This window comes from Trachurus trachurus (genome assembly GCF_905171665.1).
Source record: "Trachurus trachurus genome assembly, chromosome: 7".
In the NCBI taxonomy this organism is placed as follows: Eukaryota; Metazoa; Chordata; class Actinopteri; order Carangiformes; family Carangidae; genus Trachurus; species Trachurus trachurus.
The window spans coordinates 23713610-23733011 of NC_139901.1; the positions used below are offsets into that span (position 1 = coordinate 23713610).

Below are 19402 nucleotides of genomic sequence, written 5' to 3' on the forward strand. Positions count from 1 at the left end.
TTTCTACAGGAGGAAAAATGTTCACAGTAAAAAAGAAAAAAGAAAAAAATGTGTGAATAAAAGAGAAAAATGTTCTATGTGGGTTAAACTGAAAAGAGATTTGTGAAGTTAAAGATATTTTGTTGTTGCTATATCTTTTGTTAGAAGATAAAGTTTACAGTATATGCATTAAACCTGTCTCACGTCATTTGTTTAACATAAAGTGCCATGAGGTCTCGGGAAAGCTGCTGCTGTGTCGCCCTTTAGTGGAGGCGGATGAACTAGATGTAAATATGCTGAACAACCAGTTGAGTGTTTGTCCTTCAAGGCTTTTCTCCTCAACTGAAAAATAAGTGCAAAGAGCTCTGCACAGTCCCTGCAGCAAACAACCAAAGTTCAAGTTTTGACCAATAACATAAAGAGGAACTATGCAAGATGTTACCTTAACTATACTACATTTTTGCTTTAATTTAACAGCTTTGGAGTAGTTGTTATAGTTAAATGACTTGTAACTTATTACAGGGAGGAGGCTCTCTACCTTCCACCTAGCGCCTCTTGGCTGAAGACCAACCTTAGTGCCACTGACCCGGTGTCCCAGCGCTTGTCTTGGCGGCACCACAACACAAACACCCCGTAACGCCTGGTTTATGACAGATAAGACTACACAAATATACACATAACATCGTATATGATAAATAACATTATCCACTGCTCCATGGATCGCTTTCTTGCCAGCTTCCATTTCTAACAGTTGCTGAAAGGGGCTGGTACTGATACAGTATGGAGACCAAACTCTTTATAGAAATTTGTATTTACCGTTTTTCCATATTTGTTATTGGCATCAGAGTTTACTGGTTCAAAGATACTGGTCAGGTCAGACCAGCCTGTCAATGGCTGTTAAAATGCCATCACTTAAATGTCATAATTCATGTCTATATAGATATTTATGGCAAATACTGATGATAGAAAATTCAGCAGCAGACCATGTACCATGTCTGACCATTTAGTGACATTTTGTGCTGGTTTGTGGCTTTTGTAACCACATGTTAAATGTTTGAAAACAAAGAAATCCAGTTACCAGAAGGAGAAAAGACAAACACAGAAGATCTTTAATTAATCAAAGTAATTTATTTGAACCTGGGATTGACAAACTCCCAAAAGGAGACAAACATAAAATGACTTGTCAAATTTGCCAAAGTTTATTGGGAGCCTTCATACAAAAAATGAAATTATGGCTGTAAAAAGTTACAAAGGATTATTGTTGACATTGATATACTTTTGGCATTAAGGCCTATTCACCTAACATGTGTGTGATTCTTTGCAACTTTAAATCTAAAACTGGATTTAAACAAGCAGATAAGACAGTAATATTTAAAAGCATACAGACCGATAGATACCAGGAGATTACTCCTCAGTGGTAGTTTACAACACAAACCCACAAAAAATCTGAAAGCAACTAAAAAAAAAAAGAGAAAAAAAAAGCCTAATTTTCAATTGTGAACTTGTGATGTTGAGGCAACTTTTATTACACACAGCCAACTTATCTCAATGCATCTGTTTTCAATGACATCTCCATGAATGCAAACAAATGTATTTACACTGCCTTTCATAAGCATGTTTCAGACTATCGACGAGCCGGCATTAGAAGTTGCTTTGCCGTTACTGAATCAGGGAAAAGGTTGTGGTAGGTGGGTAGGGGAACGTAGGCAGCTGTGATCATTTTGCCTGGAAGGGAAGGAAAACAAAATTAAAATTATAAATAAACACAATAAGTTTTCAAAACCAAAACTGTGTGGTATCGTTACATACCTGCAAACCAGCGTCCATGAAGTGCATTTACAGTTGCCATCGCTGCTGGAATAGAGGGACACTTCACGTACACGTTACCCTGTGAACAAAAAGAGTCAAGATGATTAAAAAAATAAATAAAAATCACATTTGGCTATGAAAGCTCAGATCCATGTTTGTTTGAATCCAGCCATTATTATTATTATCCACTGCTACATCTAACAAGATTAACATTACCATCTTATTTTTATATTCAGCTGAGAAATATAAAACCTGAACTGAACCTTTGTTAGCTGACATTAACAAACAAACACACTGCTTTAACTTACTTGAGCTGAGTTCTTGTCGACATAGATGTGAACAATCCCTCCATGTTTGTTGCACTCCTCGATCACGTCATCTTGGATCTCGATGGCCCAGCTGGGATCGTTTTCCCTGAAAGACATTCAGAGGTGAGTAAATAAACCTCAGACATACAGGACGATTGTTTACATGACCACTTAAAAAGATCCCGGGGACTTCATCAGTTTGGTCTTCAAGAAATAACACGGGCATCTCACAGTCGGGAACATTTGGTTGTTATAAGTTCAGTGAGAAAAAGACGGCCAAGTTTACTTTGCCCTCACTCACCCTGAAATGTTCAGACAGTATTGAAGAGGAAGAACTAAGAGAGACTTCATCCTGTTCTTTAAATGGACATGTGAGTATGTCAGTAAGCAAAGTTATCAATATACTTACGCTTGTGGGTTGAACAGGTTGGACAGCTGAAGGCAGTGTGTGGCCAGTGGTTGTGATGGGAGGTTCAAGGCTTGGCTTGGAGCTGGTGTTGGAACAGCTGAAACTGGAGGAATAATAATTTGTCACTGAGATTTCGAGACACAAACACACACACACACTAAATGTTTAATATCATCTAGATCCCTACCTGCTGGAGCCCCGATGTTTCCAAATGGTATGGACCCAGTCATCTGTAGAGCCTGCTGAGCAGCAGGAGGGATCTTCAGACCAGTTCCTGTGGAGGGACAAAGAGAGAAATGAGAAACCAGTTACAGATTATATAGACAGCAAATCTGAGTCCACCACCGGAGTTCAATAATTTTTTTCCCTTCTTCCGCAGGTTATTACGAACCTTCTGCTAGTCGAGCCATAAGCTGTAGACGCCCCGTGGTGCCCAGGTCAATGCCGGTTCTCTCTAGTTCATCGTTGTCCAGGAACGAACTAGCTGTCGATGAATCCGAGCGCTCTGTGACGTGGCCCACCTTCATCGGTCGCCCGGCCAACTCAAAGCCATTCAGCTGCTCCAAGGCCTTCTTTGCACATTCAGCATCTGCAAACTTGGGAGAGAAAACCGGAAGAGGTTTAGAGTCACAGCAGCTGCAGCCATTACTGCACTGTTAGTGAAACACAGAGGCTTTAATTACCGATATGAAGCCGTAACCTTTAGACCGTCCAGTCTCGCTGTCCATCATAAGCTGGATTCCTTCAATCTTTGGAAACAAAAACACACAAACACAGAAGATTAGAACAAATGCATATGGACAACAATATAACAACTCCAATGTATTTGTGAAACTTATTGCTGACCTTCCCAAAAGGCTCAAAAATCCCTCGAAGCATCTCTTCGGTGATGTTGAAGTGTAGCGAGCCGACGTACAGCCGCATCGGACCTGAACTGCCCTTCTGTAGATTATTGGCAGCGGCCGCAGCTCTGTTTTTCTCAGCCTGGGGACAATGTGATGAAATATTGTTGATTCAATATACATCAAACATTAGAAACCATCATGAATAAATATCTGATTTGTTCCAAACTAAAATAACGAGTTCATCTGAAAAAAAGTGCTTAACTGGAGGGTGTTTGAGAACAAGACACTTATTAACATTTTATTCTCTTTGGATTTCTTTTTATTACTTTTTGGGGGCTGCATATAAACAATATAGACAAAAAGGAAAGTTTGAGCAAATAAATACAAACTTCAGAAAAAGAACACGCTAGATTTCCATGTCTCTACAGTTTGTTCCTGTTTTATCGTCAGCGTGATATTTCTAATCCTGTCGTCATTAGATTTCTATCATGTTTTATTTGATATTCACAAACATTTTAAATCGCAGACATGCTGACTGTAAGACCGGTCTGTATCTGCTGTGGCACAGAGCTGTCTATTAATACATTAAGTCACACAGGATGAAAATAATCCATCTGCACCTTATTTAGATGAGGTTACCATGAGTCAAAGACACCCACCTGAGAGGCCTGGACGATGATGGGAACCCCTAAAAGCCTCTGGCCAGTCAGCCCGATCGCCAGTGGTACAGAAGAAGCCTCCACAAACTCTATGTAAGCAATACCCTTCGACCTCCTCGAGTTCCTGTCCGAGATCATCCTCACATCTCTGACCTTCAAGGGAGAAAACAACGGCAGGTTTAGGAGATTATTTCTACAAAAACCAGACTCACTGGATTAAACACGACAACATTAAAATAAATCAACTCACTTTTCCAACAGCTGAGAAAAAATCTTCCAGGTCTCGAGCTCTGATTCTGGCAGCCAGCTGCATACAGAAAACTGTGCGTGCGTCCCTCTCTTCTGGTGTGAGATTGTCGATTGGTTGCCTAAAAAGAAAAAAACTACTTTTAATGTTACCACAAAGAGTTTTTGTTTTACATTATTTAAAAAACACAGTAAACATTTATACATTATAGACACCATATAGACTTGAGAGAGATCACTAGAGAGAAATTACTGAACCAAGAGGAGTGTGAATAATAAGAATATCCATCTCACCTGATGGGACTCTTTTCTTTTCTGAAGGGGCTCCGGCTTCTCGAACGTTTCCGGCTGAAATATAAAGCAGCATAATTTACTTTTTGTGGCCAATGTGTGATGGCATATCCAAAATTCACCCGGGTGTCCACAGCAACATGCTTACAGCTTTGCAACTACCGTAATATTCAACCAATTCTCTGCTACAGCATTGCTAATCTAACACTTAACATTCAAGATGTGGAACTTTTTTCACAAGTACAATATTTCTCCCAGTAGAAACTGATATAATTTTAGCACTTTGAACTGATTTGTTCCTCTGGGTCAAAAACAGACTCTTCAACAAGAGAAGACACTGAATGAAAATACAATAATGAACTACATACACCCTTTGACCACTTTATCAGGTGTACCTGTGCAGTCTATAGAGACCAGGCTCTTCCTCGCTTTCATGACTGACTGTGTGACATCTGGCTGCTGTTATTTAATGAAATCAATTCTTCCCTCCGTCTGTGCAGCGTTTCCTGTGTCAGTAGCTGCCATATAAACCCAAAGCATAATATTTTTACAGCCATACTTAACAGCTGCCAAAGGACGGTTGATATATTGCACATTCCACAAATACTGTTTTTTTTTCTCACCCACACCGTCCATTACTCAAGTTCATGAAATAAAAAGCCTCAAAAAATTAACTATTTTTTGTCAACTTACTGCAAAAGGTTGCAATTACTTTTTCACTTCCAAAATTTAAGATGCAATTTTCACGTATATTATCTGAGGTTGTTTTTTGTGGTGTTGTTAACACAGGACATTGCCTTTCTCACATTCTTTTCTTAATATAGTGCGCTCAAATTTAATATCAGTGAACTTACAACCACATTAATAAACAGAGTTGAACTGTAAACGCCTTTTTTGACAGTGCAATGTACGGCTGAATGGTGATATCCAATTGCATTAGGTTTTACCGGTGAACCTAATAAAGTGGCTCGAGTGTACACATCTCATCAAGTCGAACAGGTCACCTACACGGGGCTTTTGCGTGCTCTGTATCGTCCAGATCGTTCCTTGCTGCGGGAGCGACTGCGATGGCGCTCTTTGCTGCGGCTTCTTTTTTTGTCTCGACTCCGGCTTCTCTTTTTACCCTTCTTTTTGTCTCTGCTTCTGCTTCTTTTCTTCTTAGAGCCAGGACTCCGGCTCTTGCTCCGGCTCCTCCTTTTCCTGGAAACAAACATGTTACAGCCCTGCTAACGTGGTGCAAGGCGAACAACACAGCTTCAAATCAAACGGACGAGTCCCTGCGTTTAAATGAAATTAAACCCAATGTGAAAAATCAAAAAACTTACTTCTTGTTCTGGTCATCGTGGCCATTTGCATGAGAGGACTTGATCTCATCCTAAGCAAGGTTGATAGAAGAACATCATGAGGACGTAGATGAAACATTTCAAGTCGTCAAGGTAAAGGGGATGGGGTGGGACAAGAGAAAATGCAGAATATATTCAATTAATAATAATACTTCAAAACTTCCTACTGTCATGTCTGGACAGTGTCCTTCCACCACCCCAATAGCTTCCCATCCCACTCCTGTTCTTATTAACAAGACTGCTCATTATTTAAAGCAAAGATAAAGAAAAGGGAGGGGGGGTCCAACATATTAGCAGAGTTCAGGAAGCTTTGACAATTGTCAGGTCATCTGCACCATTCCCCCCTCTAATAGATCGTACCAATGCCACTATTTGTGCCTAATCATGTGACCACGAATGGCCCACAGCCACTAAAAGAGTTCCTGTGTGGTTGGTGTCAGTCCAGTGATCTTCACCCATTTTCGTTCTTGGACTGTAAGAGCTCGATGCCACCTCTGTCACACATCTTGCCCTGAAGCAAACAGGGATTCACACTTCTTAGTAATATTGACGCCCAAGAAAATAAATGAATAAAAAAGAAATTAAAAAAAAAAATTAGAAAATCCATTAATTCAGCCACGTGTTACACTACCATTATTTAGTTTGCATTATGAAGTAATACTCATAACCTTTTTACTTGAGAAGGAATTATGATCTACTGAAAAGTAACTTACTTTATAATACAATGCTACTAGATAGAAGTATCCATTTACAGTCATTGTAGTAATAAATCAATGTCTGTGGTGTTGTGTAGCATGCAAAAAAAATCAAGATGCTGATTCACATTACAGTTGGCTAAGGCAAAGAGGCAGTATTCATATTTACAAGCAAGAGAAAATTATTCTCTGTGTTTTAGCCATAAAAATTGAGTTGAGTGGCTCGTATGTTTGCACGATGAAACTCTGAAACCACAATCTTCTTCTGAAACTACAGCTTTAGAAAACCACAGCTATAGTTTGACACATGACCAAGTATTTCACACATGATGGTACTTCCTTATGAGCAATTTGGTGAAAGTTGAATTACTTAAAAGGGAACAGAGAGATCCGATCTAATTAAAGAAACACACGACATAACATGTCATTTTTTTCATGTCAAAACAAAGGTTTAGATCGGCCTGCATATCCAGAGACAGTAACAGCATGCAGACTGTAAATCTGAATACTGCCTCCTTTGCTTGACAGGTAAAGATGGGCTTATCAACCATTGGCATTCACCTTGATGCAACCGAATAGGGACTGGATGTTCTAGATTGAATCTCTTTTAGTCCTAAGGTGAACCACAGTACATCAGTATATGCGCAATAACTACCTTCCTTTTTTTCACAGTTCACAGTGGAATCAAAGATGAATTCATGGGAGTAGAGGTGAGATATCATTAGGGAAGTCTATAAAGAGAGATAGATGTGGATTTATTTATAATTCTGTATTGCGTTTTAAATACTCAATCACACACCACACAACATTCAAGTAAACTTTGTCACAGTAGCAAATATAAAAAGGACTCAAGAGTAAATCATAACAGTGAAACAGGCCTGGTCTCTGTAATCCTGAACCCACCTTTCTGTATGGAGCCTCCAGCATAGCCTCAACGTCAAAATCATCAGCCATGATGATCCTGTGAAGAGAAAGCAACAGTGAGTACCTCACAAGAAAATTAATTACCGTACTGTGACTAACCACATTGAAGCAAGAAAGGTTAATTTTGTTTTGATACATTCATGTCACGAGTTTCTCTCCCTCTGAAAAGACAAAACAAATTTAATTACCAAATAGATGTTTCAGTCATATATAATAAATAACTTATTGTTTTAGCGACATGTTGATCTTGGATTTCAGTAACGGCAATTCTTGTAGGGATCATTAAATATTTAAGACTAATTAGATTATATGTCGAGTAACCCATTCCAGTTTTCCTGACTCAAATTTAACTTCCACAGATGTTGGATTTTAGGGTGAAAGATTACTGTGCCCCATCCTGCATTAACATTAACTAAAGTTAAAGTAACGTTACACCGCAGCGATAACAATAATGTGGCTTCAGGAAGACCTTCTTTCAGGTTTCTCCCAATATCACACACTTTAAAAATAATTTTGGATAAATAGAGCGTGGATTATATCTCGTAGTGACCTCAAACTTAAGCTAAAAGGTTCAACGGAGTCCAAAGACCAAAGCACGTTTACCGTTTAGAGCCAACATAAGGGATAAACATGCGTTTCACTGAACACGAAGCTACATGCTAACTAGCCACATCCGTGCTTCAACCCCATTACAAATTCACCACCACATTTAGCACGACTAATAATCACAAATATCAATAACCACGTACGATATTGTACTAAGAATATAATCGTCTGTGGATAAAAATAAAGTTTCAAGCAAAACAAATAATGTTTACTTTGTTTAAAAAAAACAGGCGCTAAGTTATCAGTGAAGAGCCAACATGGCGGCAGCTAGCCGAGCTAACAGCATTAGCAAACATCGACGTTACCGTTTGAAATGGGCGAAGTGTCGTGTCAAAGTCAAAATGTCGCAGACAACGTGCAGCTGGAGAGACTCGTTTCGACGTCCTCGTCTCGGTGGGTCACACAAAGCTAAGAAGAAATCAAAATATTTCTTAGTTATGTAACCTTTTTTTAGTAGCAGGTCGCGGCCTGGTTTCAAAACGCTCGCTCCTTCCTTCCTTCCTTCCTTCTTCGTCGTCGTCTTCTTCTTCTGGAAGTTTTTTTTTTTTTTTTTTTTTCAGCAGCGGTGGTGGTGTTTGTTTTTATATTACTGCCCCCTGCTGGATGAGAGGCTCCACCCCAACTACTACTACGACGACTACGGTAATTTACAATTATATCTAGGCTGGCTACTACTGTAAATTCGTGAATAGCTTTAGTACCTACTTTACATTTAATTGGAGTTACCAGGACTTTATTCAGTAGGTAGCCTAAATATTTTACATAGCCTACTGCAGAGAGAAACAATGCTTTTTTGTCTACACCTATTATAAACAGCTAGTAGCCTACTTAACAAAAAGCCTTTACTTCTTATATTGTCAAATATTAATGCAGTGTTTACAAAATGTTTTTTGGCTTGTGACCTTTGACAATATCAGCCAGCGTCTAGGCCTAGTCCACTAAAAGCCTCTTCTCGTGTTTGGATGGCTATGAATTTAAATGTATTAAGGGATAGCCCCTTGAGATGCAACATCTCATTTACGAGGGGGGTCCTATGGAGGGAGTCCTATGACTTATTAGCAGTGCCACACAGCAGTGAGTTAATTTTTAGCTTTGCAAGATTTGTTGAAAAATAATGTAAAAACTGTGGCGCAAACAAGGGAGAGAAGAACACAATAGAAATATTCAAAATAATACAACTTGGTCCCCCAGTTTGCCTGTGAAACACTACTGCGAGTACAGATACACTAGACTACCTCTGTTTAATGGCTCTGTGTCACCATCTAGTGACCCTTCAAAAGAAAAGTCTCCACAGCACATCATATGTGATGTGGTTTAACCTATTTTTTTTTACAGTCTATGGGTTTAACTCATTTTTTGATTAGTTGCTTAATGGTTTTTCAAACTCTTGATTTACAATTCTAAACTTATAAAGACATGTTTTTTTAATGACTCCAGCACTTCCTGCATGATTTGCCCCCGTCATCTTTGTTCGTTGTATATTTCATTTTATGTAGTCTATGTATAACTTTTATTTGTACTAATATGACACACGTTTGTCTGGTCTGTCAGCTGTATTCACTGCTGATAGTGCTTGTACATTTGTGGCCTGTTTGTGTACAGCAGTCTTTATATTCTTGCACTGAATATTGTTTACTTATTCTCAAGTGCTCCCTGAAAAACATGATTTCTAGAGAAAACAACACAGCTTAAAAAGAGTTTATTTAACACATCACCAGCTTGTGACTTGTTGGCCAAGAAGCTATAACACCCAATTTCCTTCAATGTCCACGAAGGAAAATAAATAAACAGTGTTGGACAGTGCTATTGCATTGCCGATCATTAGTATGGATGATCACAAGTGGTTATTTACAATGTAATGGATGTAAAAATTACATGAACAGTCACTATAACGCACTGTTGACTGATAGACAAGTACAAACACATTTCCTTCCTTCGTGAATCTTCCTCAGTCAGATTCAGTGACAGCACTTGACAGTTGCATCAGGCGACAGAGTCCTCAGTTGAAGTTGTAGTGTCATTGAGTTTAAGTGGTGCATCATAGTCCGGAGGAACCTCGAAAAACAGTTCATCGTCGAAACAGAAATCATCAGACGGTGGGGCCAGATATGGCAGCTTTAAGACGAAGCCTGTGAGGACGCCTCCCAGTGCCGACACTCCTATGGTAGAGAACACAGCTGCGACCTGGAAGAGGGCCTGTTCCCGAGCAGTCCTCCCCAGACCTGGCTGTATCCCTGGGATCAACGCCTGCAGCGCTTGCAGTTTAGGGTCCCCTTCCACCGGGGCCCTGTGAGTAAAGATTTCATAGAAACTGGGGCCGTAAACCTGCTCGTCGGCCATCAGTATAGCACATATCCCTGCAGCACAGGATATGAGACCCGTCAGACCATGCAGGTTGTGTATTCCACACTGATCCTGGATTCTGAAGCGCCGCGCTAAGAAGGGGCTCAAGTACTTGTAGCCCAGCATGCATGCAGTGCAGCCCATTATACCCAGAGCATACGCAGCTGCAGGCGATATCATCATGTTGACAGATGCTCCGACTGTCACACCTCCAGCCAGGGTGACGTTCTGAACATCGGCCATGGTGAGCTTACCCTTTTTGTTCAGCATCGCAGAGAGAGCGAAGGCCGTGAGTGTGGAGGAGCTGAGGCCGATGAAGGTGTGGAGGATGGCCCTGTGCTGGTCGTCTCCTTTCAGGGTCAACGCTGAGTTGAAGGAGGGCCAGAACACCCAGAGGAACAAGGTCCCCATCACAGACAGGATGTCGGACTGGTAGCTGGTGCTCTCCTTTGCATGGCCTTCATTTAGACGAGGCCTGTACAGCACAAAGGTTACACCCAAACCAAAATAACAGGCAAAGAGGTGAATGAGAATAGATCCTCCTGCATCGTTGATCCTTAGATACTTCAACACAGCCCATTCTGTGACTGCAAACACTGGCACCTCCAGCAGAGCCATGACCAGCAGCTGCAACGGACTGGTCTTCCCCAGTACTGCCCCGAAAGATATCAGCACCACTGCACAGGCAAACTCTGCGTTTATGAGGTTGATCACTCCAAGGTGTATCTTACCATCATGGCTGAACTGGAAGTACCCCTGCACCAAAATGGCCCACTGGATGGCAAAGGTAGCAGTGAGGAAGTTAAAAACCATCCCTCCGAATCCATACAGCCGGAAAAAGGCCAGCAGGCATCCAAAGCCCAGGAATATCATGACCTGTATGTCTGTAAAAACCGGGTAGTCCTTGTACACTGCATTGTCCATGGGGTTGGTCTGGTTGGTCTGAAATCTGGCATCACTGTGTTCATCATATGTGACAAAGGCAACATACAGGATGACAATGGCCACCTCAAAGACAAACACAAAAAAAGGCAACTTAATGCGAAGGCTGGTCGACTGCTTCTTCATCTTGACAGCTCTTTGGAGCAAGTGACAATTGTTGTGTTTTTTTGCAGCCTAGATTATCTCTGTGCAGATAAGATCATAGATCATTGGTCAAGCCTGCTCTTTGTCGAACAAACACGAGCAATGTCCCCCCTCTGAGAGAAACACTGCTGCATAGACTTTGACCACCGTAATAAGACATGCAACAGTTCTGATTCATCAGCGTTTTTTGTGTGTATTTAACAGTATATTACAGCGAACACATGGGATCTATAAATTCACAGTAGCTAGTCTTGTAAAGTATATGCACCTGACTTCAGAATGAAATTTCATGCTCATAAAGCTTGTGTCAGGCTGTGATTGTGTCAACAGTATACTGAATACCTGAAGTGGCAGTTCAGCATGTTTTATCCAGATTAATCACTTTGGTGGAAAACTATTTTGTTAAACAAGTCACATTTGGAAATAGACAGTGGTTCCTGTCAGGATTTGATATAATCTTTTGTGAGAGGCAGGGAAAAGATACAGACAAAATAACTCTGTGAAACAAATTTTGTTTTGTGAATGCTTTTTGTTTATATTTTTTTCTAAAATAGTGGCAGATGCAACTGTTGATCTAAACTCAACTGTGAAATTGATTTTAGCAGATAAACAAAAGTTTTCTCTGGTACATGGCACAGTGGAAAACGATGAGGCCTTTTCAGTATTGTGTTATTTGTGCTAATGTTGATCTGCTGGTCAGTTTCAGCCATTTTGACTTGATGGGTTGTGATTATTGATGTCTACGCTTCCATTATTAGATTTCAGTGCAGCTGCTGACACCATAGATCACTGTACACCAAATCCTTTTGTTATGTCTGGCATGGCTCCTGTGTCAGAGTCTTGTTTGTGTGAAAGAACAGTTTTTATCATAATAATTTTAAAACGATATTGTGTGATGTGAAATGTGGAGCACCCCCAGGGCTCTGTTCTTGGCTCCCCTTCCTTGAATCGTTTAGCTATTGGCCAAATTCTATACTATTATGGAATTCATTTCCACCACTATTGGAAATATTCAGCTGTATGTGCCTGTAAAGACTGACTGTGTTTACAGAATATTGAAATGAGAGCCTGTCTAAAAAGCGACCGTATAAAAAAGTAAACTTAAATCAACGCAACACAACTTAGGTTTTGTTTTGAGGCCTGCTGCTAATGCTTTAGCTTTAGTTTGACCACATTACACTAGTTCTAGCTTCACTTTACATGCTCTTACTCTTAAAGCTATGATCGACGTTGAGAAAGACGATTAGAAAGATTTGAAAAAAGCATTCCCTAGCTTGAATGTTTTGGAAAATATTTGCTCATTTCCAGGAAATAAGGAGAGCCTTGAATAAATTAGCTGCAAACTTAAACTATCAGATGACTTGTAAGCAGACACGAGGAAAAGATGATACACAGATGCTTGAACCGTTATTGTTGTATTAAAGTGATTTTAATTTATTGTCTTCTGTGCCGACATATAAATTGGTTTCTTTAAACCATACTTGTACATAATAAGACGTTGTAGAACATAAAACAGAGTTTACCATTTTAAAAGACAATACAAACTGCCTATTTCATATCTATAAAAGCTGTCTAAGCCTAAAATCACTGCTCTATTTATAAATGCCCCATCTTCACTTATCTCCATATTCAGCTACACACAGTGTCCTCACTTAAACAGGCGTGCCCATAATGTCAGGTTCACACGCACACAAGGGCATGTAATCTTTTACACACATGCACACTCTGGTTGAGGGAGTTTAAAAATTGTGACTGAAATACAGTGGAATATATCAATGTGATATTTCTGTTTTTCCTTTTTTTGATTAATTTGCATAAAAAATTATTTTATTCTGTTTTCACTTTATCATTAGTAGGATTCCAGTTTAGGCTGCAACATGTAAAATGTGAAAAGACTGAAGGAGCCTGAACACATTTAAAATGTACTGTAAAATGCCCTTGTATGAATTAAAAGTAAATATAGAAGTATTTAGATTTAGAAATGTATGTAGTTTTTTTTTTTTTTTTTGGTTGTTGCTACTGTTTCTGAAATGTGAGGAAAACGCTGAGGGCTGTACAAATATTTACCAAAAATAAGACATATTGATGTGTGTATGATGAGGTCAGGATAGGTAAAGATGTTAAAAAATACCACATTTAAATCCACAGGAGATTAGAACTAGAATAAGTCTTCTGATCTCATGGAAAATATAAGGTGAATTATTAATATTTTAAGCTAGAAATTTATTTAGAATTTAGAAAAAAAATACTTTATTGCACTATTGGGCCAAGGAGAAGAGGAAAAATAGAATGTATACATACATATACTTTCTGGTGCAAGATAATGTACAGTGATCTGACTCCAACTCCTACAGATGCTGAAAAGTGTCTATGACAGAACAGCATGTGTGCAAAAATGACTAAACCACACACAAATAGAAACTAAACATCCATTGTATATACACACACTCACACACACAAAAATAAATGTCTGACAGGTTGTCTACAAGATAACTTGACTTCATGCTTTAACCATGCTGAAACATTTTAAAGGTCACATGTCACATTGGTAATTAAGCAGGACTAGATGCTGTATAAATATCATGAAAGTATCAAAACGCCAAATCCAAGACTTTGAAGTGCTGACAGCCCGTAGCCAGAAACTGTGCATTAAAATGAACTGTCTGCACTTTTGCGACTTTGTGATGTCACAATTAAGCGGTCACTCCTCAGTTTAAAATGTAGGATATTTAATACTCAAATTCATCTAAAATTACTTGTAGTTATAGTTCTGTGCCTACACTTTTTGCACGTCTGTCAATATCAAGCATGAAGTGATGAACATTTTATCTACAACCCAATTACGTAATAGTTTGACTTGTGGATGGTACACTCATCTGCTTTCTTGCCAAGAGTTAGATGAGGATATTGATAACAGTCTAATGTCTGCAGGGTCATATGAAGCCACTTTCTGTGGTGATCTTTACTAATATTGACCATGCTAAACTAAGCTAGATAAGCTTAGCTGATGTCTCCAAGCTGCAGCTACATATTTTGCATGCAAACATGAGTGTGGGATTAGTCTCTTAATTGAACTCCCCATAAAATTGTAATACTGTGCAACCATCATTCATAAAATACAGCATTTTCAAATTATTACAATAAATGAACTTTGTACACATTTTCTCTGATCTATACCAAAAAAAGAAAAGAAAAAAGAAGAAGAATAGATTTATCTGCAATAAATATGATAACATTGAGCTGATGTGTGACCACAATATATTTTAGTGCCTGTGGCACATTTTGCACTGGTTCATTTGTATATGTCTTTACAAACATAATATAGATACAATTCTAAAGTCTATTTAATGTCTGGTCTAAATATGTTTAAATTTCACATTTAAATTTTACATAAAATGTTAAAGTTACTTTTTATGTATACTTGTCACATCTCAGAGAGTTGGTTTACATTTTCTTTTTTACATTATTGGCATATTCGTTCACAAGCATTCAGTAAGATTGATTAATTTAGCAGTTGTAAAGAGTTTGTCCTGAATCCATGACAAATGATATGTCAAAACAGAATTTACTCTTTATCTCAAAACAGAATATCATTCTGTTTTGAGATAAAGAGTAAATCTCATATCCAGTATAGTGCAACATCTACTAAAGGACATTTTCACTGAGGCGAACTACAACATATGATGGGAAATCTTATCCATTTTGTCTTTGTCTGTTTTAGGAATTTATGTACATATTGACATACAGCTCCCTGCTCTGTATTTTAATTCTAATTCTTATGTGATTTAATGAACATCAGATCCTTACCCAATGAAAGTATGAATTAAAATCATTGATTATCTATTCAAATCATCTAGTAGTCTGAAATTATTACTTGTGTGCTTTCAAAAATGAAAGGATTGAAAAAACCGAGCAGGACAAAGAATCACGTGATTAGATGAATAAATACATAAATAACATCAATAATAAATAATAGAAAATAAGAAAAATGATAAAGAAAAACATTTTTTTCTTTTAGAATTAACCAGGGACAAAAGCAGAAGGACAGAATGATGATTAAACAGATAAGAGATGCGGAAAGAAATATTGGTCTGCCCTCCATTTTCCTGTTTTTGCATTGTGTTTTATAACCCTGTAATTGTTTATTTTACTGTTACTTGTTTGGGTTTGTATCATCAACTGTTACTCAGCTTTACTTTCTTCTGTTACGACAACAGTTTTATCAAAGGGAACGGGGACTGAGGGCTTTTAAATCTTATTACAATGAATACAGTGTTGTCTGTACATTAGTACTATGTATCCCAGCAAATAAAGGATAACAAATTCTTTGTGGGTAAATAAATACATTTTGAGTCTTTTGAGTTTTTCAATTCAACTGCCAAAAAACTAAACCACCTCATCTGCTGCTGTTGGAGCTCAGAACAGAAAATATGGCTGTTGCATAATTCTCTGTGTGTCCTGGTGGTTACAAGGGAACAGACACAGACACAGGTCTAATAGATATCACCTGTAAACACTGAAGTCTAAGCACAACATGTGACCGCAGGTGACTGGACAGATTTTCTGGGAACAATTCAGAGGCAGGAAGGGGGGCAGAGAGTCCATGTAGGTGCTGGTAAAAGCCCCTCAGGAGTAGATGGTGATGACCTCACGTCCACCTCCACGCACTAGGAGGACACGGTTGAGACCGTCAGTGAGAACCTCAAGGAACTCCATGTCTGACAATCACAGTGAAGGAATCCAGCTTTTCCATTTAACATTTAAATCCAATCAACATGTTAATACTGCAGTTCATGACTGCTTTTGTTTGATGTGTCCTCACAGGCAGGTGAACTCAAGTAACCTGACAGAGTGTGCATGTTAAGTGAGTGTACTGTAAGATGGATGTTACTTAACACTAAAAAAGTGTATAATACTGGATATTGTTTTTATTGTGTTGTGTTTGTTTTTATTCTTCCTTGCAAAACAATTTCTTCTGATGGGACAATGAGGATGTGACCTGAACTGAACACAGAGAAATGAAATACGGCATACAAGATGTAGGATACAGTTTTCGATGCCCACGCGGTTCTTTGGTGGTCCAGGCATATTGAGCAGCACAAGTTTGGCCTCCTTGGACTTCTTCATGATAACCTCATTGAGCCGCAACGCTGTATGCATGCGCCTCACATCTGTCTGGTTCCTGATGGAGGAAACATTCATAGAAGGCATGTTTAGTTTGATTTACATATCGCATTAGCAGCGCAGATCATTTTTCTCGCTGCAAAGTTTTTAATACTTACAGGTTCTCCCATTCCCTGCAGCAGCGTGTTTGAAAGGAAAATAATGATAATGATAATGATAATAATGATAAAGTGAAAAACATCTAGAACATGTGCATACATAGAAAGCTGCATTTGTTAGTGGTTTAGGTTCAAAGTTTTGTTTGTCATGTGCGCAGGAACAACGCACATCTCTTCAAACCCTAGAACACGGGTCGTTACATACAAATATTTACCCCTGACCTCTCGTGTATGAGCACGTCTGCTTCCTGTGCACATGCCGCGTGAGTCAACTGACAGGTTACTCACGGCTTCATGTTGAAGTGGTCTCTGCCCGGCTCTGGGTGTGCTGCCAGAAAAGTCTTCCCTTTGTCTGCGCCCTTGTTGTCGGTCCAGGTGGCAGCGCCCCCCGCAGGCACACCAGGGGATGTGGGGCTGGTGGGGCTGGTCGGTGTGGAGGCGTTCTTACTGTGGATCAGCTGTACCTGTTTCGGGTTGGAGACAGCCACAGACTAAGACAGGGACACCATGACACGACAGTGTGACAGGGCGAAAGAGAGGAAAGAGACAGCTGTCAGCAAAGGTGAAAGTCTGGCGGCCAGTGGCCAGTGGGAGATCACTGAGCAGCCACTGGGGAGAGTAAAACATTGCTGTGATGGCTGCTTTTCTAGTTGCTGCCACATGGAAGAAAAAAAAATTAAATTAAAAACAGAACAGTTCTACCCATGCTGGAAAACAGAGAGACAACAGGTAGGGAGCAAACGAGGACAGAGGCACTAAAAATAAACAGATAATTACTCCTACAGGGGCAAAAGTGGAATTACCTCCTCTTCCGGCTTCTCTGCGACACTGGTTCCCTCCTCAGCACTGTGCTGGGGGCGCAGGGTAGATGGGTTTTTACGTCGAATGGACCCACGGGATGAATCTGTGATGCTCTGGATCTATAGTTACAAACAATAAATAAAGAAAAATAGAAAAGATCCAATTTGTAATTTCCCTGCAGACTTTACTCAGCCTTCCATCAGATAAGCAAAAACAAGTCCAGACACAAACATCTTATTAAGAACCAATTCCCTGCTCCAGAACTGATATTTGCACAATAACGTGATAATGAATACATCAAATTGACTGTTGTGTTCTTCATCTCTTAAAACCTCCTGGGCTTACCTCTCTCTCCTTCTCATTCTTGGTCAGATGCATTTGTTTGAGGATCTGTGATCGTTGTTCCATTACCAGTGTCTTCTCATACGTGTAGGCTGAGATGTCACCGTCGTGCTTTACAGACAGAAAAACAAAGAAAAAGATCTGTGTCATACAGGTGTCATGTACTGAAACACGTGTCAGGAAAACTTCTATAGATAAAAGATTAGAACAGAAGACAAAAACTTGGTTTTGAGTCAGTTTTGTAACTGGACCCTCCACTCCTGGTTTTTAGCTTCCCACCTGCTGTTGATTAGCTCCACTAGTTAAGTCGTCCCATGTGTTCACTAGTGATCTTTTTTATCACCATCTGGGGGCTAATACGCGTGCAGGAAGGCTTGTGATACATGTGCAGCCATGACCCCAAATATGTACCTTTAAGATAAATTGTACTAGAGTATGATATATATATAGCATCCACAAAAGTGTAAGGTTAGGTTGACCCTAAATTAGTTACTTGAGGTTTCTTTATGATCTTAAGAGTATAGGATGAGTGAATTCCTTTTCCATATAAGATATACTCTGGTTGGGCTTGTACGTTGATATGTATGATAAACCATGAGAAAGTGTTGGGGACTGAAGGACTTCATATATGGCCTTGGGGACCAGACTGACAGAACGGAGGTAGTATGATGCTTAAGTGGTCCCTTTGTTCTCCTCAATTGAGTGTACTCCAGAGGTCTTCTCTATTCAGACTCCCCATCACTAAACTTCCTAAACAAAAAGTGAGCTCAATGTGTCAGACAAGTCTCTCACCATCTCCACCACTTCCACCTCAGCATCGATACGCAGGTGATAGAGGAAGGTCATGACATCTTTCTTCATCTGGATACTGTTATCATCCATCTGAGCTACAGTGAAAATGCGCATCTTGCACTTCCTCCACACCTGCGGAACAAAACAGGAACAGATGATGAAAAAAATGTCTTCAGTGCTCTTTTTAACCCAAAGATTCCTCAGACAAAATCAAATGAACTTTTCTCAAACTTAAAAAAAAAAATCACTTTGCTTCCACCTTATGTTGACGCAGCAGGAAGGGCAGAAGCATGAGCATGCCCCCGTCGTGGACAATCCACCACACATCTATGTGGCCTTCAGTAAAGCGCTCTCCGTTGGATGGGTAGCTGGAGATGTTCTTGGGAACTAACAAGGCCAGACTGGCTATAGTCGTCTCCCGAACCACCTCTGCAAAGTAAAGGGAGAAATTGATTTGTTATCACTCACTTACTAATTTTAGTCACTTCATTGAATTTGCCCAATTAAACAGTAAGGGAGAAATGGGTAAAAGAGTAATTCTCTGGTTATAGTGTTATCTGGAAACCAACTACAGTAATGCTAAGTAATGAGGCCAAAACTGAAACTAATGCAAAATCTGATAATGATACATTAGGCGATATT

At 39.5% G+C, this 19402-nt stretch overlaps 2 protein-coding genes across 2 annotated transcripts in view; both read right to left on the reverse strand.

Moving 5' to 3' along the window:
• Positions 1–1093: 1093 nt before the first annotated feature.
• Positions 1094–8627, reverse strand: LOC310988370 (RNA-binding protein 39-like). The gene is made up of 15 exons (XM_083974947.1): positions 8420–8627; positions 7488–7545; positions 5872–5921; positions 5555–5746; positions 4550–4603; positions 4260–4377; positions 4010–4162; positions 3352–3489; positions 3189–3254; positions 2897–3101; positions 2693–2779; positions 2506–2608; positions 2097–2202; positions 1789–1867; positions 1094–1704 (listed from the first exon to the last, which is right to left on the reverse strand). Exons 2-15 carry the CDS (start codon positions 7536–7538, stop codon positions 1604–1606), a joined length of 1503 nt encoding a protein of 500 aa, XP_083831073.1. The 5' UTR covers positions 7539–7545; positions 8420–8627; the 3' UTR covers positions 1094–1603.
• A 1170-nt stretch (positions 8628–9797) lies between these two features.
• Positions 9798–19402, reverse strand: part of LOC310989061 (solute carrier family 12 member 5-like) — a gene marked incomplete at its 5' end in the record, with an annotated part of 39547 nt that continues 29942 nt past the window's right edge. Inside the window, 8 exons of the mRNA XM_083975946.1 lie at positions 9798–11399; positions 16608–16725; positions 16826–16840; positions 17114–17289; positions 17629–17745; positions 17972–18079; positions 18761–18892; positions 19020–19189. Coding sequence (XP_083832072.1) covers positions 10098–11399; positions 16608–16725; positions 16826–16840; positions 17114–17289; positions 17629–17745; positions 17972–18079; positions 18761–18892; positions 19020–19189 — 2138 coding nt within the window. The 3' untranslated portion in view covers positions 9798–10097. The remainder of the gene's footprint in view (positions 11400–16607; positions 16726–16825; positions 16841–17113; positions 17290–17628; positions 17746–17971; positions 18080–18760; positions 18893–19019; positions 19190–19402) is intronic.

What these genes read in the sequence shown, in the direction of transcription:
- LOC310988370 (XM_083974947.1), bottom strand. Translation starts at nt 7,538, where the DNA reads ATGGCTGATGATTTTGACGTTGAGGCTATGCTGGAGGCTCCATACAGA. An exon ending in TGGAGGCTCCATACAGAAAG is followed by an intron (nt 5,922 to 7,487) that starts GTGGGTTCAGGA and finishes AACCTTGCTTAG; the next exon opens with GATGAGATCAAGTCCTCTCA. An exon ending in CACGATGACCAGAACAAGAA is followed by an intron (nt 5,747 to 5,871) that starts GTAAGTTTTTTG and finishes GTTTGTTTCCAG; the next exon opens with GAAAAGGAGGAGCCGGAGCA.